Source organism: Elgaria multicarinata, chromosome 1 (genome assembly GCF_023053635.1).
Source record: "Elgaria multicarinata webbii isolate HBS135686 ecotype San Diego chromosome 1, rElgMul1.1.pri, whole genome shotgun sequence".
NCBI classification, from domain to species: domain Eukaryota; kingdom Metazoa; phylum Chordata; class Lepidosauria; order Squamata; family Anguidae; genus Elgaria; species Elgaria multicarinata.
This window is the reverse complement of record NC_086171.1, coordinates 74,709,547-74,732,896: the sequence shown is the minus strand read 5'-3', so window position 1 is coordinate 74,732,896 and position 23,350 is coordinate 74,709,547. Positions and strand designations below refer to the sequence as shown.

Below are 23,350 nucleotides of genomic sequence, written 5' to 3'. Positions count from 1 at the left end.
TTCAACAACCCATCAAGGAAGATAATAACAATAAAATTCAAAACAGTAACAATTAATTGAATACTTTATTCAAAATCCAATTGGTGTGCCCTGCCATGCTGGCTGCAAACAGAGGCGTTCGCTCTCTTTTCCCTTGGCAAGCCTGGGGCAGATGCTTCCCATTTAGAGGGGATTCTAGGAGTTGAAGGACTTTTTTCTGTCTAAACATGCATAAAATTGTGCCTTTAACTTATCATGTCACACTAGCATGAATACAGGAATCAAATAGGATTTCCTTCTTCACTTACTTAGGAGTAAGCACCATTTTGTTATAGGAAAGGATAATGTATTTTAATTAAAATTTTAAAATAATTATCTGCCCCCTGGTACAGAGTTTTCCTATGGAAAATCTGGCTGGGACTGAAGTAGAGGGGCACTAATTTTACTGTACTTATTGTCTTTAAATAAGGTTAAATATCCCACAGTTACCTTGCTATTCTGTTTCTACAGTTCATTTTCTCCTGTCTTTTCTTCACCCTCTCTTCGTTTTCAGGCTGAATCCTATGCACATTTACCTCAGAGTAAGTTCTATTGATCTCAGTGGGGCTTACTTCTGAGTAGACATACTTAGGATTGTGTTGCAGCTCTGTTTTTATGGTGACACAAGATACACACATACCATGTTTACCAAAAGAACGCTTGAAAAAAGGGGGTTGGACACCCTGAAATAAGCAAGGGCAGATAGGAATGGTTTCAGCAAGCATTCTGGAAAAAGGTGCTGCTGAATCTTCTTTAGCCAGGAAGGACCTGGGGAATTGCAATTCTCTCTCCCTCCCCCTCCCCCTTTTCTTTTCTCTCCCAATCCTGTTGTAGTCCAGATTTTTTGGGGGGTGGGAGCACACACAGACACACAGCATCTCTCTCTCTCTCCAACCCCCCCTCCCCCCAAGCCTCACAATAGCTGCCGGGCTGATTACGACAGGAGGGCAGCAGCTCAGAGGGGAGATGGCCCCAACCTGCAACTCCGGACAGGGGAAGGGAGCGTGGTGATACCTTGCAGCAGCACAAGCAGTCCTGCTCCCCACCCAGCCTGCCGGCTGACTGCTGTTCTTGGCAGCTGCTCTGCCGCCCGCCGTCCTCCACATGCTCCTTCCTCTTCGCCACATGGCTGCTGCTCCCGCCTTGTGCAGCAACTATCGCGAGAGGTCTGCCGGGGCAGCTTGTAGGAGGGAGCAGCTCGGCCGAGAAAGCGAGCAAGCGAGCAGGCGGCGGTGGCTCCAGCAGGAAAGAAGCCCTGGGCCCTCCTAGGCAGGAGAAGAGTGGGCAAAGCAGCTGAATTTGCCGCTGTTTCCTGCTCTGCTGCCTCCTGTGGGCGCTTCCCCCACCCCCTACTTCTGGTGGGGCCGCTGTGGGCTTGAGATAGGAGGAGGGAGCGGCTGTGTGAGTGAGGAAGTCCTTCCTGAGCAGGAGCGGTGTGGGGAGAGCAGCTGAATTTGCCGCTCTTTCCTTCTCGGTCCCTGGGTTTTAGGACCATCTGGAGAGACCACCTCGAGCGCCCCCCTGCCGCCCCTTTGCCTGTTAGTGCCCCCTACCAGCGCCCCCCTGCCGTCCCTTTGCCTCTTAATGCCCCCCTATGCAATCCCACCGCCCCCAAGGGGGCAATACCGCCCACTTTGGGAAACAGTGACCTAGAGGATACCTCATTACACCAGTTTTAAAATCTCTTCACTGGCTGCCAATTAGTTTCCGGGCAAAGTATAAAGTGTTGGTTGTCACCTTTAAAGCCCTACATGGTTTGGGTCCAGCCTACCTGTGGGATCGCCTTCTCCCATACAATCCGCCCCGCACACTCAGGTCCTCTGGGAAGAATTTACTCTAGCCAACAAAAACAAGACTGACAATATTACCCAGAGGATCTTTTCTTCTGCTGCTCCCAGTTTGTGGAATGGCCTGCTGGAGGAGACTCGTCAACTTAACCGTCTATCAGCATTTAAGGAAGTTATTAAGACTGATCTCTTCCGGCAGTGTAATTTTAGGATGTTTTAAAATGATTTTAGGATGTTTTAACAACGTATATTATATTTTAATTCAGTTTTATGTATTTTACATTTACTGTTGTTCCCCGCCTCGCTCAAACGGTGGTTGCAACAAGAAACGTAACACCAATCTGAAGTGAAATGTGGAGTGGGGTGAGGAGAAACAATTACTCATAATCTGCATTGGTGCTGTGCTTATTCAGGGTATTGATCAGGAACTAGATGCCTTTGATTATTTACTACTAGTTGGTTCTTTGGTTGATGTGTGAGCGTTTCTACATGAGGTTTTTACTGTGCGCCCATGATTACTCCTTTATATACAATGTTCTCTTCCTCCAGGGTTTCTGCCATCTTTGCAACCATTATCGCGGTTTCTTTCCTAACAAGGAAAGCCTGCTATTATTTAGGAAATGCATAATAAATTCCCATTTCCATGTAATTGCGCTATTCTGCTATCCCACAGCACCACCTGGTGGCTATATAATAAAAATATAATAAAAGACATGGAAAATCAGAGAAACTCCCCGGAAGAAAGCATGTGTAATCCAGAAGCAGCAGCCCTGATAAAGATGCAGGAAAAGAGCCTCAGGTAGAAATGCCCAGCCATCATCACATTAAATATCTGTGCCAGGAAGCCTAAAGAGATTCTACCCACATATTTTAGTGTAATTTCATTTTGAATCTTCATCATCGCTAACAGGATGGCTTCTGTTCACTAAATATTTCTATACAGATGGTGTTATTAAGCACATTAACTAAAGAGCTTCCCCCCTCCCCTTTCTATGCAGACTTGCTCAACACTTGGCAGCTGCATATGGTTTACTTGGTTAAGCCATCTGGGTTTGTTTTACTAAATTTATCCATATCATCCTACAGGCACCTCTGCGGCTTGTATTGTAGACTGTCAATTCATAAGATGCCATATCCCATTGGTAACCTCTGTACAAGAAACATGGAGGATACTGGACGACACAACTGCTGCTCACATCCCACCAACAGAGGAGGTTATGCCATTGGCTTCCCAGCAGCCACACTCCTTCAGACACCCCACCTCTGGAATTCATTGCCATTAAACTCTCTCTCCCTTGGGACTTCGCACCTCAGCTTTCCAATCCTGCTAACGTGGTCACACAGCTCCTCTATGGCTAAAATTCATTTCTATCCTGCCTTTTGATTCACAAGGATGCTCAGAGTGGCTTACTTAAAAACACAATACACAAAACCATGTACTATCATGCAACCCAACCCTAGTTCATGACAAGGGTCCTGGCTAGTGCAAATCTGCCAGGGCTGTGATTACACTATGGACTGAAGAAGTGCTTAATGCTTTATTGAGTAACAATATATCTCCTGTCTTCCTGATGGAGGCAACAGTGAAACTGCTATCGAAGAAGCAGAATTGAGATCTATTGGCCTAAGAAAATTATTGGCCAGTGACAAATTTGCCATTCTTAAACAAGGTCTTGGAATGAATGGTGCTTCTTCAGCTCCAGGATGTCTTGGAAGTCACTTCCCATTTTGATCAGGGATTAGAAACCTGCGGCAATCAGACATAATCCCTTATCACTGGTTATGCTGGCTAAGGCTGTTGGGAGTTGCAGTCCAACAGCAACTGCAGGGCCACAACATCCCCACCTCCAAGGGCTCATCTACACCAAGCAGGATATTCCACTATGAAAGCGGTATATAAAAGGCAGGAGCCACACTACTGCTTTACAGTGGTACTGAAGTGCACTGATAACTGTTGGGGCCCATTGAGACATACCGTATATCGCTTTCATACTGCTATATGCTGCTTGGTGTGGCTCCTGCTTTTTATATACTGCTTTCATAGCGGAATATCCTGCTTGGTGTAGATGAGCCCTAATTTACATCCTTCCTAGTATGGCTTCTGGCATGGGTTTGAGACGGAGACAGTCTTGACGGAATGTTTATGCTGAGAAACTGACAGCAGGTAAGCACAGCCCTGCTTGTTCTTCTGAACCGCTCCATAGGTGTTGAAATCATCAAGCATGGTATCCCTTCATCTCACGAGGCACGGTATTGCAGTAGTTCTAGTCCTTTTAAGTGGTGGCCCCCTACTTATAGTATATCCCCAGGAAGTACAGACAGCCCTATCACTGGTGACTTTTAAAAGATGTTTACATTCCAATCTGCTCTATATTAACAGAATACTGTTTATATAAAGGGATGTAAGGTGGATTTTAACTTGAAAAAAATATGTAAAAAACCCACATTTAATGTGATATTATTTTATACAGTGCCTTATGCAGACAAGTGCCCTGGAAGGTGGTTTTTATAAATCTAATAGGTATTGTAATTACTGAGAGATGGGGCATTGTATTGGGTTGGCCTTTAGACTGCATTTAGATCCCAGGTCAACCGAAGCTGCTTCTCAGCCTTGTTCTCCACTTGAAAGCAGTAATAATATTTAAAATCAGTACATTTAGTACATATTTGTCTCAGGAAAAAATGTATGTACGCCAATGTGAACTTACGAGTAGGATTGTTGTCAGTTAGCTTGGGTTTAAAGAAGTGGATACTACTGAACAGACCAATGTTTGCCGGCTTTGCTTTCAAGTCTTCAACAATTTTTAAAATAGACCTACAGTATGTATTTAGTTTCAATTAGGTTAACATATGTATCCCCCTCAAAAAACAAAGACAAAACAATACCAGCAATATAAAATGAATACCATTGTATGAATGTTTATTTCTAGTTACAAGAAACAGAATCAGTCCCTCATTTATACAAAAATACCTGAAAGATTACAATTAGGTTCACTAGCAAAAAAAAAAAAAAGCTATTTACAGTATGAAGCAACGCATATTGAGTAAGAGGTTTTGTCTCTTAAGTTAATACCTTTTGCATTCCCTGAAAACTTAACTTTTATTCCATTTTACAGTCACTAAAAAGGCTTGCCGTGTGACAATATAATTTACGATAAGCAAGTCCCTGCCACTGGAAAGGTGCATTGATTGGTCAAAACGATCAGGTACTTAGTGCAGAAAAGATAAGACAAAACATCTAAAAACAGAGGCACGTATTTCTTCAAGATTAATTCAACAAATAAAAAAGCTGTACTTTTTAAAAACACCTACTATAATATAACTTATCTACTAATTTAAAAAAAAATACCAAATGGTTTGGCATTTTCCTTCTCAACATATTCCAAGATTGCTACATAACGTTTTTCTTTCTTTTCTTTTTTTTAGAAAATAAAAATCACAGGCAAAAAAAAAAAAGATAAAAATTCAACAGGCTCCAGAAACAACCCTGAGCATCCCTCTTTACATTCATGTCATTTAAATACAAAAAATCAGGAAGTCAAATATCCATCAGTCCTTGGTTTCTAAGCTGCCAGACAGCTATATCGGCTAGAAATATTTAGGGTGAGATTTTAAAATTTTCACTTCCAGCTTTAAAAAAAAGGGGAGAGCAATAATGGTATACTCAAGTAATGTAGCTACCACTTCGATGTGGTTCATTTCTTTAAAACAGCTCATCTTAAAGTTGGGAAAGGATGTACAAAATAGTCAGCCATCTACATAGAAAACCATGATCGGTAGTCAAAACTTTTATTCTCAAATTAAATAAAAATCCAAGTTTTATAAATATGCAACAATCGCTGGGGAATTGCATTATTGGAAATAAGCTATGTAAACACAAGAACTTATTTTTTTGGGGGGAAATCTAAATGGTCTTATTGAAACTGGAGAATGGAGAATGTTATATTCATACAAGTCAACTTTTTGAAAAAAGCTAGGAGGGGTTAAACAGAAAACAGAGATTCAACTTAGCTTAATTTGATGTTTAAAACATTTGACAAAAAAGGAACATGTAAAAATTTAATATGTACACATAAAACCAAGAAGTTTCTAGTAAAATCTAAATCAAGTTTCTTCATCATATATGTAGACATTTCATGGAAAAAAAGGTACTAGAATGTGTCCTGTAAACTAAAATACAGTGTTTCTATACCATTGATAATTCAGCTGATAAGTATGACTCAAGCTGGTTATATTACCTTAACCTACTCTCAACACTATATGAATACCTTTTGAATAAAGAACTGTTTCCCCAACTTCAGTGATTCAGATGGGCTCTTAGTTAGATGAGATAATCAGTATAAATTTCACCTGTATAAAGTGATTCAATAACATCTCTGGAGAGAGAGAGAGAGAGAGAGAGAGAGAGAGAGAGAGAGAGAAGATATTCAACTTACAACAGTAATTCTGAATGTTCCTAGGATGAATACACTTCTTGCTTTATAAACCATGCAAGGTACATGAAACACTTCCTGTGTGTACTTGACTATCATCTCCAAGATCTGATAGTCATAAACAATGACCTTACATTAATGTTAGCTATCACCAGAAGGGGAAAAAGCATTACTATGTAAACATGGAATAACTTAAATATTAACAGGAGTTTGCTCTGGTTCAGATGTTGTGGAACCCTCTACATGGAACTCCCCATGCCCATAGCTGTGTGAGGTTAGCAATATTTTAGAGGTGTCACTTTCAATGGCTTATATTTTATTTGCCACATTTGCCCAATTACAGCCAGGAAAACGCACCTATCAATGTGGGACAAATGCTACTTGCTCCACACAGTCATGGCCACATGAAAGTTCTACATCGAAGATTTTAGGGAGCCTAAAGCAGGCCTTATATAGTCTGATGATTAACCAGGACTGAAGCAAGATCAAACTAGTTTGCCAGAGATACTGGCGCTTAATATTTTAGTGCATATATAGCAAAGTATCAAGTTGACTGAATTGTCAATGGTAAATCCAGCAAGGGCAAGGATGGTTGAACATCTAACTTCCAAATAAATGTTGCAAGCCACTAAGCCAGCCCTGCTGCGTATTGTCATCCAAACATTCTAGTGGCACCTGCGTAAGTTTCCTTTGCAACTGGATTTAAATGGATGGAACGGCTACATGGCAGTGCCTGATCAGATTATGCCCACAGCTTTGTACAGGCTCATAGTATAAACTTTGGCAATCCAGCAGAATGCAAGTTCAATTGAAGAAGCCACTCCCTACATTTACCTGGTTGAACATAATCCTTACAGTACCACCATCACTTAGGAAACTGATGTCTGCGATTATGGAATACTACCCAAAGTCCTAGTCACAATTAGGAGACAAATGGGGCCAAAACAGACATTACTTTAAAGATGCAACTAGACTCCCCCTCCCCCCTTTATTTTGTTTTTACTCTAGGCACAGGGGTCCCAATCTGGATTTGGACCTTAGGATGGGTGCAGGAACAATTTAAACTTTGCCTCACCTGCTACAGACCTGATCTGGATGAGGGGGGAGGGGCATACATGCATTTTCAGTTGCAAAATAGCAATCAATTAAAGTTATATCTGTTTGGGCTCTTGGAATCTTTCTTTCAGTTTTGGAGCAAATTATAGGGTACCAACTGCACCAACATTTTCGCTGTAGAAAGCATCAAGCTTCCATTCGCATCCAGATTAGAAGTTTATGCTTTGGTTACCAAGCTATGTTTTGGTCACCAAAAATGTGGGCTCAGAGGATGGAGGGAAGAAGCATGGGAGCTTATAGGGCACTCCTGAACTCCTAACCAGTTAGGAGACTGGGCAGTGTTAGATCTGCACTGGGGCTCTGTGTTAGTGTGAAAATTTAAGAAAATAATGGAAAATTAAAAACATTAAAATCCTTTTAGGGTGCTTCTAGTTGAGGCTTTTACAGCACCGTTCACATAGGTTTACTGGGGGCAGGGGGGAGAGAGAGAGTCTAGATTACGTCTTCCTCAGTAACCCTTCTGTGTCTCCACACAACTTTAGCTTTTCTTTTTCCAGAAAAAATCCATTAAGGAGGGAAACACAGAATTACTGCCCAGTTCCAACTGATTGGTAGCGCTAGGAGCCCTCCATCTGGAAGCACCCTCATAGTAGATAAACAACTGAATCCCCAAACCCACCACAAAACACACACACAGAAGGAAAAAAACCACCAATCGGTTCGAAATACATATATGGTCACATAGCCCTGTTCTTGCAACTATCAGTGGATTTTCCCATGAGTGTGTGGGTGAAAAGCAAGGGACTCTAGCAGGCTCCCGGCGTGATGGTGGCAGGGTCGGGGAGAAAACACACCCAGAATATAATAGATTCAAAACATTTGTGCATAAAATCAGAGTCCTTTGCATGACTACCTATCACTAATGTACTGCACACAAGCCATCATTGTCCTGTCAAAAAACCCCATCGCTCTAAAGAGTACATGTGGTGATATGTGTGTGGGGTTTTCAGACTTGTATCCATATAATTTCTTCAAGAACATCAGCCTCTGGTCTCCAGAGACATCAGGCATATTTTTGTCTTCTAAATCCTTGCTAAGCTGAAGCAACTCATGCAATGCAGGGTTTAATTTAGGTCAATACCCAAATCCTGCATAAATTTAAAAGATATATCAATTTCCGATATAGGCCATATGCAATATCCAAAAACAGGAGTGCAAAAACAAAAAAACAAAACAAAAAACAATAAAGAGAGTGATCAATACAAAAAGTAAACACACTAAGTCTAAAATTGTCAAGATTATTCCAGGGCAAGTGTTCTTTTCAATAATTTTGCTTCACAAACTTGATTCTGTTAAGTGGACCAGCCAAGGGACAGTTTCCAGTTTTGTTTAGTGATTTTATATACCCTTTCCCAATTTTGGGGGGTTGCTGGGACACTCAGCAGCAATCATGCTTGGATGTTATACAAAATGGCAAAATCTTGGTCTGTTGGCACCAGCTCAATTCATCCCTTTCTGAGTCCCCAAGGTGCATAATTGTGTCGTGTTCTTTTTAAAAACAAAAAACACATCTGCCAATGTCCCAGTGTCAACTTTCTTTTACAATATTTCTCTAGCAACTTCAGTCTTTGAGTAAAGCCAGTCCTTCAGCACAGATCAGAATAGAGGTCATAAGGCCACACGGATGCAGTGGTGTTTGAGTTTACAGGGCAAAACTCCCTTGTTTAGTTGGTAGAATTCAACAAGTTGTATTAGGTCAGTGAATTTCGTGCTCCCATCATCCAGGCTGAAAAATATCTGTCCATCATCTTCACACTTGAGAAATTAAAACAAAAACAAAAAGAAATGCTAAAACTTTCTAAGTTAGGCATCAAACAACATCAAATAATGGTCTTGGGCTAAGGTTAAACTATAGAATCATGAACAAGTTAAAGAAATTTAAACAAAACTGAAATTCAAAATCTAAACTTCACATTTCAAATTTTGGGGCAGAACAAAGCTCCACCTTTTCTGTGAACCCTTTGGCTCAACTCTTTAGCCCACATCCCCAACTACAAATGGAGCCTAATGTATATGTAACTGCATTGGCCCATATCCATCCATCCATCTTTGCCTCTTTCCTTCCATTGTTTTCCCCCACTCTCAGGAATGTGGCAAAGAAACCCGTGTTTTAAAATGTATTTATAGACAATGCTTTACACACATCAATGCAGATACTGATTTTAGGTGAATACAACACTTCTCATATTGCTGAATAAAAGATCTGTTTGCACCACTGGGAAAAAAATAACGTTGAAATTGGAATTTGAGTTCTACACTTAGGCCCTTTCTACACCTAAGGATTATCCCAGGAAAATGGAGGGATCGTCCCTGCCTGCTCCCAGGATCCCCTGTGTGTCATCTGGATGCACAGGGATGATCCCGGGACAATCCCAGGAAAAAGACAGGTGTAGAAATGGCCTTAGTCTGCCCAGTTAAGTGATGTTCAACTTGTTTGGAATCCAAAAGCATCCCCCTAAGGAAAAAGGAAAGGAACCTCTCATGCAAGCACTTGAGTCATTACTGACTCCTAGAGGGACGCCTGCTTTCACTGACGTTTTCTTGGCAGACGGGTTTTTGTAGCGGGGTGGTTTGCCATTGCCTTCCCCAGTCGTAGTTGCCTTTTCCCCAGCTAGCTGGGTACTCATTTTACTGACCTCAGAAGGATGGAAGGCTGAGTCGACCTGAGCCAGCTGCCTGAGAACTCAGGCCGTGGGGAGAGTTTCGGCTGCAGTAACTGCCGCTTACCACTCTGCGCCCCCTAAAGGATCAGGTTAATAGTTTGGGGGATGTTCTTGGATGCAGCATTGTCACTGGAAGCACAGGTGGCATGAAGCATCTTTTATCAGCATAAGCTGATACACCAACTATGACCCTATAGCCTAACTACAGTTATCTAGGCTCTAATAAATTGGATTATTGAAATGCATTGTATGTGGGTTGGCCTTTGAAAATGGTTCAGAAATTTCAGTTGGTCCATGATAGGGACTGGTCAATATGATCGTATAATGCTATTGCTCTGTGATCTGCTCCTTTGGGTGGACCTAACAAATGTAGTGCAGTGGTTGGCTATTAAGGAGAGGACCTTTTCAGTGGTGGCACCCTGGTTGTGGAATGCCCTTTCCAGAGAGGCTCACCTGGCAACTACATTGTAGTCTTTTCAGCACCCCAGTTTTTTTTAGTCCTTCAATTTTGTTTTTAAATCTTTGCTATTGTCTTTTGAGATCTTTACACTGCTGCTAGCTTTTACTCTGGTTTTATTGTTTAAAACTTTTAAGGAGTATATATATATATATATATATATATTTAGGGTTTTAATTTTTGTGAACTGCCCAAAGCACTTTGGCTATTAGGTAGTATATAAATCTAATTAAGAAAATAAATAAATAAAATTCCCCAAGCATTATGGAGCTATGGTCATTCAGTAATTACAGAAATCAACAGCTCCCAATTTTGGTTTCAATGAAAGTGTATCATATCTTTTTTGCATCATGTTCATTTTCTTGATTGCTGATGAAGACCTAAATTGGATAGTTATTCTTGGCTGATCCAGTCCAACGCTTGGAGAGAAGAGAGTGTGTGGCTTCTTTCCCACCCATCACATCTCCGTCAACTATGTTAGGATAAAACATCCAAATACAGCCTTCGTCCATAAAATGTCAGGCAAGTAGGTCAAAACTGCACGGTCGATTACTAGATATTTTCCAGGGGGTTGACTGGGCAATTTTGTTCTTATGCACATTGGATTTTATATGCATCAGCCATATTCAAATGGACCATCACTGTATGAACGGGGATGGGGCAGGTCATGGGCCACAGCAGTGGAGAGGCATTGTCCAATATAACATATTTAGAGAAAAATACAAGGGAGAAAGAGAAAATCGAATTGCTGCTTTGATCAACTATATGGTTCTTGAGAAATCCTTAATAAACCCTATGACAAATGCTGTACCATACTGTAAAAGTGCTATACTTACCGGCAAAATCTGAAAATGCTTAATTTTTTGATGGTGACACAAAGTAAGTACAAATGCCTTTGGATTACTCTGACTGTCCCGGAGCAAGAATAGCCTAGGAAACAACATGATAGGTTACTTTTAAACTGACTTCCCAGATTAATCTACATCAATGTTTTATTATGTCATCAGCATAAATGGGGATCTATCACTATTCATAATTAATCTGGAATTTGACTGCTGACAATGTGACAACCTTCCAATGCTCAGGGCAAAAAAAAAACCAAATACAAGCAGAAGTTTTTAAAGTTTCCATCTGGTGTATTCAAGAAGAATGCCTGCCTTGAATACCTGAGCATTCTTATGTAAGTGACCCTGGGCAAGGGTTGTAGTTCAGCAGTGAAGCACATGCTTTCCATGCAGAAGCTCCCAGTTTCAATCCCTGGCATCTCCAGGTAAGGCCAGAAAAGATCCTTGTATGAAACCCTGAAGAGCCACGGCCAGTGCAGACAGTAGTGAGTTAACATGGACTAATGGTCTAATGAGGTAGCTCCCTACGTTCCTATACATTTCCAGTAAAAGAACATACTATTGCAGTTTATTTTCCAAGGACCTTATGCCACAAGCTTTTCAAGCTATATAAGCTGGGTGCACATGAATAAAGGCACTAAGATCATGGTTATAACTGGGATCTCTACGCACAGTGGTAAATATCACATAATGACTGAAAAATGCATACCCATCTACAAGCCCCTGTTGCTTAATAATCCTGTGTGATTCTTCTCTAGAGATTCTGCCGTGAAACCAGTGCTGTGTCCTATGAATAACTGAAGGAAAAATACATTGTTAAATGCCACTATATTGTACTACACAGTTTTTCAAGCACATACCACCAAGCCTACTGATGAATAAGTGTGTGTCCAGATAATGTCCTATTTTTTGTGCAAAAGCAATAGTTGGAGCTTTCAACCTCATGCCAGAGAGCACAGACGTGAAAAAGCCAATCATGTATCCTGCTCTGCACATTCCTATCCCATGCTTCTCCAAAACAATGTGAGATTACCTTATTCAGAGAATGCAATCTGCGTATAGGAACAGGTTTCTATACTTGGATCTATTCTATTGCCAGCACACAAGTCTAGTATAAGGGGGTACTAGTCTATAAAGGGTACTATGTGCTTCTGTTTGTCACCTTTAAGACTCCAATACCCAGCCTTTTATACCTTTAATGCCCTGATGCTCAATACTTTACAAAAGTGTACAGTGGTGGAGCACAAAACTTCCAAAGATTTTTATAAAAAAGTTAAATTAAAAACTAATGTTCAGAAAAGGACACAAGCATGCTGAGCGTGGGGATGTAAACTTTTCAGCCACTTGAGACTTCATCACAAATAGTACACCATAGTACCCACATTGTCACAAATAGTATATGGCCATGAAGCCTGTGCAACCACATTCCACAATGCAAATGAACGTGCTGCTCTGAGGAAGTACTACAATTTCCTAGGTACAAAGTGTACAGTATCCATGCAACTGTTATCACACATTCATGGTTCTGGCTATTTCCCACTTGAGTGGCAGTCAGCTATAGTTATACCAATATATAAGAAAGGCCCTAAGACCAATCCAGTCAACTATCTGCCAAGAGACTGGTTTGCACAATTACATAACCAGTGGTAAGCAAACCATGGGCTGTTGTGAGTGTGAGTGAGCACACTGGGGCAATTTAGTATGTACTGTCAAATGAGCAGCTGAGTATAAACTATGATAAAACAAAAAAATATGGTTTTTAGTTCAACAAATGGAGAGGAGGACAGGGCTCCTGTATCTAACACTTGTGTAGAAAGGGGAATTTCAGCAGGTCTCATTTGTATGTATGCAGCACCTGGTGAAATTCCCTTTTTACTGCAACAGTTAAAGATGCAGGAGCCCTGCCCTCTTTTGTATCTGGTCATTGCAATGTTTGAAAGATGTTTCATTTCAAAATAACTGCGCTGATTTCTCTTTCTGTAAATAAACACTTTAATACTCAAGCATTATGATCGTTCATGTTCAGTATTTTGAACACCTGATGCAGAGAGAGTGAAAGGTTCCCTTTGATGAACATGCCAGACATATAACATGCCAGACATATAACATCCCTGGGAGTGCTAGGGTGTTTTTCCAGAATTAATTAGCAGTGGAGAAACTTCCACCCCCTTCTATTGGAATATGAAATGTATATGGAAGTATGAACTAATAGTATTTTGCCATTATTGCTAAAACTTAGAAGGAACTCCAGCCATGAGGAATGACTGTATTTACTGCACAATCACATTCAGAATAGCAAAATTCATTGTAGCAGCTTTGAAAATGCGCAAAAAAATTAACAAGTCTCAGTAAGGATGTACTTGTGAAATTTCTAGCTAAGGAGTTTCCTTCTGCATGTAACTATTAACAAGTGTAAACCAGACTAATCCACCATGCTAATTTGTATTTTATTTCTCTCCATAACTCTGCATCTTTCACAATCTTATTATGTGTACAACCTTATTTTGGATTAAAACTCAACATGGAACTAAATGGTTAGCTGACTTTTTCATTTAAATTGTATGATATTTAGTTTCTAATACAATAAAATATGCTTAGTGCCAGGTAGCTTTGGCTATTGGGCAATATAAAAATGAAATAAATAAAATAAAATAAATTTCTGTTATGCAAAAGAGAACTGGATCAGGGAAGAAAGCCTGAGAAATGGGAGGGGCTGCTTGTTGCTTATTACTATTCCATGGGATGCATCCAGATTTAAGAGCAGACCCACTGAAATCAATGGGAATTAAGTTAGTCATGACTAATTTAAGTCCCATTGATTTCAATAGGTCTGCACTAAATAAGTCTAGATCTAACTCCATGTGTTCAAAGATTGAACCCTGGAATTGATAACAGTTTCTGGGGCTAAACTTTAAAGAAGGTGAGGCTCAAATTAAACCCCAATGGTCCAGTTCAAAAGGAGAAAGAACATACCTGAACCTTCTGACTCAAAAGCAGCAAGCATGGACTGAGTTAAATTTTAAAATTTGATTACATTTTCACCAACAGGGGCATTATCCATGAGTTCAATGTAAGGGAGTTAAACAGAGGCTTAACTTTCCTACTGAAATTAATGGGGTACCTAGCTCTATGTATATATCAGTTTCAATTTTTTCTTACCTGTGGTCAGTATGGAAGGATGAAGTGGACTTTGGCTACCCAAGACATTCATTCTTGTGCTGCGTTTCTGCAGAACAAAAAACTCTGCATAAAACTCCAGTCAAATTGTAATTATTACCAGATATATGCAGTTAAAAAAAGCTACACCTATGAAGTCTGAGCTTCTTGAGGGCATTACAGAAAATGCTTTGCAGTCTGATGAGGATGTGTGAGCTATGGCCCATTTCTTTTATCTTAAAAAAAAAAAACTCCTGGTGGTAAATTCCTGTCTCAGCTTTCAATTCCAAGTCAGCCCTGAAGCTCACTGAGTAACTTTATACCAGTCACTATGTGTTATCCTCACAACCATTCTGTAAGAACAAGCAGGATGGATGGGGTAAGAGAACCACCATATATACTACCCTGATCTCTCTAGAGAAAAGGCAGGATAAAACGACTAATTCTTGAAAGATACATCACGTTTACATTTAAAATAGCCTTTACTGGTATCCTTCTTCATACTGAAAAAGCCCTGGACAGTCAAGGCAAGTTTTCCAATTCTTGATTCCCAATAATACTATTATAAAACATTGTTTTTCTTTTCATAGAATCACAGAATAGCAGAGTTGGAAGGGGCCTATAAGGCCATCGAGTCCAACCCCCTGCTCAATGCAGGAATCCACCCTAAAGCATCTGCCATTCTATTCATTCAAAGAATAGAATGGCAGAGGGGGGTGGATTCTACCTTTTCTCCATATGGAATAAGAATCAAATTAAATCTGTTTTAATCATATGAGGGGCTGTTGGATAGTCCATCAACCAACCAAAGAACAAGACATTAGCCCTATGACAATCAAGGCCATGGAACATCCTCTTTGGACCTGGGGTCGAATTCCTGCTTAGCCACAAAATTTAATTGGTGATCTTAGGTCACTCCCTGTGTCTCAGTCTAATCTACCTCCAGGATTGGTGAGAGAAAGATGAGAAGAACCATGTATACAATCTTGAGATCAATGGAGGAAGGGCAGGATAAAAATATTTAATAAATTATATTGATTTTTTTTTCTTAATGCAATTCAAGAAAAGGGAGATACAGATGGAAATGAATAGTGTGTGCCCCTCTGCCCTCCTCAAAGAGCCTTCTACACACAGCTATACCCAGCAATGCTGCCCTGGGAAGTGGACATTTCTCCAGCCCCCACCCACACAATCAAATTCTTTGAAGCATTACGACCACCACCAGCAGCCAGGGCTGGTGCCAGGCTATTTTGCGCCCTAGGCAAGGTGAGCTGCTTTCACCCCCTCACCCCCCAGCGTACACCTCCACCCCCACCCCAGGTAGGCAGAGACAGGTGGGGATGGAGGCCGTGTTACCTTTCCCTCACCCAAAGTCAGAACATGCATCCCGGCTTGGCTTCGGCTGGGGTGGCGGTGGGCGGACGGCTCCAAGTTCTGACGCCCAGCGTGCCCGGATGCCAGAACGTGGAGCCGTCCATCCGTCCGCCACCCCACCCCATCCCACCCCAGTGTCCCAGCTTGGCTTCAGCTGGGCGCCCAGAAGCTGCCCTTGCTCGGCTAGAGCGGCTCTGGGAGTGGGATGGCGACTTCCGGGCGTGGCGTTTGGCACCCCCATTACCTTGGCGCTCTAGGCGGCCGCCTGACTGGCCTCTATGGCAGCACCGGCCCTAGAAGCAGCCACGCCACCACTGGCAATGTGATCATTTGCTCTCCCCTCGGGCCACTGTTCACATTTCGCAGTCAGCCATTATCCTTTTTCAGGTCACCACAGGAACCTGTCTGACAAGTCAACACATGGACTCCCTTACCCTCCAAGCATGCCCTTCTTCCAAGGCTGCACTCTGTGCTTCAGCTGGATTTTCAATAACTCTTCCTATTTGTCCAGAAAAATCCATTGCTACTAAGGAATTTTCAGACACACTTCTCTGAAAAGATTTTTTTTTTTAAAAAAAGGAAGACAACTACTGGTTATTATTATTATAATTATCATCATTATCATTTTTATTAGCACTTGAGCGCTGCTCCCAACTCTTCTGAGATTTTCAAGTTTCCAGACTATTCTTAGCTTTGTATAGGCAGATATGTTGCTATGAGGGCCCAAAGAATAAGAATTGTAGATATGGGTATAGTACCCACACTGCACCATGTTTTGACTGCCTTTTGACTGCTCCATAGAGACTTTTTGACTGCTCCATAGAGACTTATGATCTGGAGACCAGTGCAAATAGTTCTGTATACTCCAGGGGGCTTTCGACTTAATATTTCCCCAAAAGAAGCAGTCCGATCCTCAACATATAGAAAATCACTTTTGAAACTAAGGGGGACTTTCAAAAGCAGGCTTGTGTTATGCTATTGGGGAGTCTGCTGTTCAAAGAAAATCAAAGATCATACTGGGCATGGCCAAGCCCTTGGGCCTGCCTAAAGTACCCATAGTTCTTGCCTTTTTTTTTTACATACTTAACAGAATATAGCATAATAAAAATGAACTCAGAATAAAGTCACAATTAAACCCATTAAACAAATAGAAATAATGCAAGGAAGCAGAATCATTGAAATAAGTAAGATACCCACACCAACACTAAATCATAAGAAAGCTTGGAGGAACGAGACAACCAGGCTTTAACATGCCTTCTAAAAGACAAAGAATGGAACATATCTGCATTTCTTTGGGGAGGGTTTTAAAGGCAAGGACACTCTGGGAAAGTTGGGCCGTGCTCCAAGCTGCAACAGCATGAACTATTGTGGAAATGGAATATACAGCACAGTCTCTCTGGATCTCAACAAGTGGTTGCTGGAGGTGGGAGTAGCTGTCCAATTCACTGTCCAATTTTATTTTAAATTTTAAACAGGGTTGTTCCCAGGAGCCGCCTTCTACAAGGGGAAGGGCTCTGCTTGTGGAAGGTCCCTGCACCAGATTTTTGGGGACCCCCTTCCCCCTACACACCATAGCTCACCCCATTCTGCAGCGTCTCCTGTCTCTCTGTGTAGCATGTTCAGGGGGCTGAAGGGGCTTTTATAGGAAGGTGGGGATGCAGATGTCAACTCCACTTCTGTCAGCCCAGTTGATCCAGCATAAATCTGGATCCAACTCATTGTCAATGAAATAATACCACTTGGCCAATTTTGTATCTTATTCTATTTTATTGGTTTGTGAGTCATTGCCTCCACAATATCCTTTTCCACAGATGTGATTCCTTCCTGATGAAGATGACTAAGAGACATGACTGGATTATAATTCTGCTTGCAAGGGCCTAGGAATTTCCCACCTCAAAATGAAGCCAACAGGACAAAACTGGGGATTTACAACTTTTAAGATACTTGAACACATAAAGGCAAAGGAAATTCAACAGGTTTATCTCTTAGAAACACAGTATGTACGACTTTCCTTTTACAGACCTAGTTAAAGTTTGTGTACCAAACCTGTGCACCAGCCTTCCCCAACCTGGTGTTCTCCAGACGTTTTGGACTTCACAACTCCCATCAGCCCCAGCCCGCATATCCATTGGTCAGGAATGCTGGGAGTTGTGGTCCAAAACATTTGGAGGGCGTCAGGTTGGGGAAGGCTGCTGTACACCATCACACATGATGTATAGCACACAGGACCTGATTTTGCCAGGTGTACAAAGCAGGCAGCTGAGTGAGACTTAAGCATCTGAGAAAGTCTGAAAGGTAATTTAAGTTCAGTTTTGAGTAGGGTGGGGAGGAACTGGACTGGATGTGTTACAATTTCATAGTAATTATCTACCGTGCTCTCCACGTCTTGAACAAATGTAGTTTCCAGGAACTGCTCTGATGTCTGAGTGCTCTGAAAATCCTATGCTTTTCATCCTATAGCAGAAGGAGCGATAGAGGTGCTCTTCACCTCTCTGTCCTCCTTTCTGCTGATATCTCACTAGACACGCTTTTGGGCAGGGATAAGAGCTGGAAGGGTTTAAGATCCTGAAGATGCTCAGCACCTCCCTGCCTCCTTCCGAGAACTCCAACCTCGGGTGAGGAAGCGGTCGTGGTGCTTTCTGCAGCAGCTGTGAACGTTGGTGGGGTGTGTGTGTTCCCTGTTAGGATTTCCTCTCCTGAGGTTGTGGCAGTGTCTATAGCCTCAGAGGACAAACTCCCTGAGATGGTTATTTGGATGATAGCATTGCTCTCTTAAATACAAAAACAAATATGTTTTAGCTCTGTAGGGATACAGAGATCCAATTCTTTGAACTCTTCCCAAAGAGCCTCAAGTTAGGTTACTAGGTGGTGAGAATCAAGTTGATTTCGGTCTTAGGTTTCCATGTTTTGGATAACTGTGCTGTGGAAACCATGGTTTTAGTCACAGCCATTTGCTCCCCGATCCGCTTTCAGGCAATCTTATTCCTCTTGATCCATCATTTGTGACTCTAAAGCCACTGTTTATCAGGAAGATGCTTCTTGTCTAAACTATGGAGAAAACTGACTGTAATACAAGTGAAAGGAGTCTGTATTTAAAATTATAAACTTACCACAGGAGTGGTGAAGTGTGGAAGCAGAGCTTTCCTCTGTTGTGGGATTCTGTAGTTCTGATACAGCAACATCCCATACTGAAGATGAGAGAGAAAAATATGCAGCAGCTTCTTTTAATAAGATCACAATAGTGTGGAGCTGTGTGTCAGTCTGGATTTTCCCTACTATTTCTATGCTACTAAATCTTTAAAGGGCCATATAATCGTCTTTTCAATGACAAACTCTTCAGCCAGAGCAACATGGGAAAACAGGGTTGCACCATAACTTGCTTCTCAACCTTACGTGTACATGGCATTCAAACTTTACACAAGATGGTCTTTTCCCACAAAGTCTGTTTACATGTCTACACATTTAGGATGACATATGACCATTGAGAAATAACAGCTGGTTACTAGAGTTGTTTATTAGGCTGTCAAAACGCTTGCTGCAATCAGCACAAGAAGGTTGGGCTACCACTTCAATTGGCGAAATGTCTCATTAGTTAAGAGTTTGGGAACCATCTGAAGAGACAGTTTTACAGGTGAGTATTACGTGAGAATTTTGAGGAAGGGGGTTGTCCTGGGGAAGAAACAAAACTAAGATTCCTTTCATATATCTGAACAAGGCCAGGTTCACACTTTCAGCAGCCCACCACCACCACCTCACAAACACACATACACACTGGATACGTTCGGACAACACTTTAGTCCACAGAGTGTGAATAGTCCACTCCATGGATGACTATTTGTGTGCCACACGAGCGACATGGAAGTAGTGCTCCGTGGAGTAGAGTGGTGACACTCAGTTGAGTAGTTGTCTCTTCACCCCCACCCCCACCGAATGGCTTACCTTATCTGGGCACTGCCATTCCATGGGGAGGGGCGTAGGGGGGAGGAGAGATGTAGCACATAGAGACACACTGTGGCTGTGGGGCAGCGCATGGATCTCTCCTTCTGTCAGGAGGTGGGATTCCTCCACTGCTTCTTCCTCCGGCGATGGCACATCTTTTGGCAGTGGCCATCACTAGAGAAAGATCGCCTTCCCTGTCATTGGAGGCGATGCGCCTGCTGGTCCTTGCTGCTGCAGCCGCGCAAGTACAGGCAATGTCACTCAGCACTGACACATCCTCCTCTAGTAGATCTCTCGTGCCCTGACACACGACGAAACCGTACCGCAGCTTCTTGCTTCTGTTGCGGCTGTGTGCGGAGAAACACACATGGCTCAGGATCACATGGCTTGGTGTTGACACGTCCTTCCCCATCGGGGCCATAGCAACAGGGAAGTGGGCAGCTATAGCAACACTGCACCCTTCCCTGTTGCCATGGCCCCCACGGGGAAGGAGGGGCATCACACCCACACAAGACTCTGTCCTGCAGCAGTCACAAACAGGACAGATCCTTGCACATCCCTTTCCCATTCGGGAGAAGAGGAGGGGAATCGGACACACAAGCATCTCTCCTGCCACAGTGGCAGAAGAGATGCTGGCATGTCCAATTCCCGTTCTTTTCTGCCGAATGGGGACGGGACGTGCAAGGATCTGTCCTGCTCATGGCAGCTGCAGGACAGAGCTTTGCACCGCCCGCCCCAATATTGATGGATGGATTTCTCCCATGGTTTGACATTGCAAACCACACCTCCCACACTTGCGATCCATTTGGAGATCAGCTCAAGGGGATGGAAGTGGGGAGGGACATGCACATCCCTGGGAACATGTGGGTCGCCGCAACCAGCAGCACCCCACACAAGGACAACATGTGCACATTGAGGGAAGCGTGTGGTGAGCCCCCGATCACGCAGCCCCACCAAGGGACAGTATGATTGGCAGCTCCCCAAGCTCAATGGGCAAGACCCACTCTTGTGCCGCGACTCTGTAGGCATGGGAAATAGTCCACGGAGCCTGCCTCACGACATGATCATCAACAGTTGTGCAGAGAAACAACTATGCAAACCGTTGGTTATTTCTGGAAAATAACTAACCATGGTGTGTTTCCCCCCCGACAGATGACATGTTAGTCAAGGGGGGGGGGGGCTGTTTAAGCAGCGATTGATTAAATAGTCCACTATTGACCAACGTGTTGTCCGAACTGACCCATTTTGTAAGAACTGGAATTGATTGGTAGAGACCATACATGCCACTGACATGATCACTGCGGACCCTTTGTGGGGTACTGTGATGGTGTGAACTGGAGTGAGTGCACACACAGGACTCACACAGTGGCACTGCTTATCACAGTCACCACATCTATGTGAGTGGCATCCAGCTGGAAGCAGGCAATGGCCCTGACATGGAAGCCAGTACAACTGTGAACTTGCACCAAGACTGAAGGAAAAACAGTACCTTGAGGAGTCTAAAGGCAGTCATCCAACATGTCCTGCTCTGTTCGTCCTCAGCACACAGCAGTCTTAATTCTTTAGTTTCATTTCTCACTCTGTTGGGCTACAAAACAAGGACAACAAGTATATACTTTCCCATAGCAAAGGCAAGAGATTTACAGCATAGGCATGATGTATGGCATCCTAATGCTAACAGGCTTTCCCACCCTGGCACCCAACATTGGCTATGCTGGCTGGGAATTATGGGAGTTGTAGTTCAACACAACTGGGGGCTGTCTAAACATCGTCTTTGCCCTGTGGTGGCTGCAAATTATCACTGCATCAGTTATATGATGCAGCCGCCGATTCGCTGCCACTGTGGAGCAAAGAGATTAAGATGCGCAGCAGAAAAGTCAGGGACTTCCCCCAACTTTTCCTGCTGGAGTGAAGTCTGCATGGCTCTTTCGTTGTCTGTCCTCACTCCAGCGCCATGGCGAGGGAATTCCCAGGTGGAAAGTCACCTCCCATTAGTTGCCGGAAGCCGGGCAAGGGGGTGGGCTTGGCAAGCCAAATGACCACTAGAAAGCCTGCGCTGCTTCCGGAGTCAGGATTACCTGACATGACCCCACAGCAGCAAAAGCGCAGGGTTGTTTTTATAAAAGTGGGGCAACCTGGCACGGTCAAGGCAGCCCCCTGGAGGGTGCCAGGTAGGAAGGCTTCTTTAGGTTGATCTTGGAAATGCTGACAGCCACCTAGTAAGGTAGGCAGGCAGGTATTATCAACCCCTAATTACAGAAGTAGGCATGGAGCTGAGCGAAGAGTGGCCAGGCTAAGGTCACCTAGTGAGTTGAGGGTTCAGGTGAGCTTTGAAACGAGCACTCCCCTGCTCACACCATTAAGATACACCTGTCCTTTGTGGTTATAGGGTGAACATAACACCAAATCTGACAGCTTTCAATTCTATGAAAACCTCGAAGCTCTTCAACTAAAATGCAACCCTGAGAAACACAGAACGTTGTCTCACAATGTAAGGAACAGTATTAGGGAGCCTAGTTTGCGGTGGGGACATGTTTCTCCAATTCCTCATACTGCATTGCAATGGGAGGAATAGCCACAACACAAATACACAGTGGATGGGGTTAACACTCAAATCGGATAGACCATTCAGGATCTGTGTTTGAATGCATTTCATTGGGATACATTATCTTGGATCACCTTGCTCAATCAGGCCTGACAAAGGAAAACTCCAGGATACATAGCCGAAACCATGATTTTATTTACAAAGCTACATGAGAAACCATAAGCATTTTTAACCTCAATAATTAGAAAGCTTCTGTGCTTTAAACAGAACTATCTGCTTCTGAAGGGGAGAAAAAAATAAGGTAAAGAATTACCTTTATGCAAAATCCGTAATCTGTAGGAGCATTGTACATTTTTTTGCCTGCTATCAATGAGAAGATATTGCTATCTTCAAGGTCAGCTAACAACTGCAGGTGCCTTGGTTCCTGTGGAAATGTTTGTAATAATTAAAGCTACAACATGTAATGTAATAATTAAAGTTACAACACTCTTCAACATGTCCTTTCTCTGAAAGTAGAAATGTAGCCACAAGAGGGCAGTAAAAGCACACTAAAGGACATTACAAGGCATAATTGTACAAGACCATGAACTATTTAAAAGAGGAGTGGGCAACATTTGGCCCTCCGTATATTATTACCAACAACTCCCATCAGCATTAGCCAGCACAGCCAACTGTGAAGGATGATGGGAGTTGCAGTTCAACAACACCTGGAGGACCACACATTGCCCACCGCTGATGCAGGCCATTCAACATGGGCCGTAACGATAAAAAACTCAAAATATTCTGAGAAGGACACGCTATAGATATTTAGTTCAATCAGATAATAAAGTACAGTATCAGGTGCTTTACAAACTCTACTCCACTACCGACTCTCAAGCCCAATTTACTTTAGGGTGCAATTTAAGGACCATCTTCCCTAATAAGAACTACACACATCTTAGAGCAGCCTTCCCCAACTTGATGCCTTCCAGATGTTTTGGACTACAACTCCCAGGATTCCTAACCATTGGCCACGCT

General features: G+C 42.6%; 1 protein-coding gene across 2 annotated transcripts in view; it reads right to left on the bottom strand.

Annotated features, from left to right (window-relative positions):
* Positions 1–4,708: 4,708 nt before the first annotated feature.
* The window catches only part of GRB10 (growth factor receptor bound protein 10), a 132,404-nt gene continuing 113,762 nt past the window's right edge, over positions 4,709–23,350 (bottom strand). For both annotated transcript variants that reach the window (XM_063130371.1, XM_063130381.1), the window contains exons 10-17: positions 22,647–22,757; positions 21,278–21,376; positions 18,960–19,037; positions 16,284–16,400; positions 14,479–14,545; positions 12,029–12,116; positions 11,311–11,404; positions 4,709–9,109 (exon numbers count right to left, since the gene is read on the bottom strand). In XM_063130371.1, coding sequence (XP_062986441.1) covers positions 8,963–9,109; positions 11,311–11,404; positions 12,029–12,116; positions 14,479–14,545; positions 16,284–16,400; positions 18,960–19,037; positions 21,278–21,376; positions 22,647–22,757 — 801 coding nt within the window. In that variant the 3' untranslated portion in view covers positions 4,709–8,962. The remainder of the gene's footprint in view (positions 9,110–11,310; positions 11,405–12,028; positions 12,117–14,478; positions 14,546–16,283; positions 16,401–18,959; positions 19,038–21,277; positions 21,377–22,646; positions 22,758–23,350) is intronic.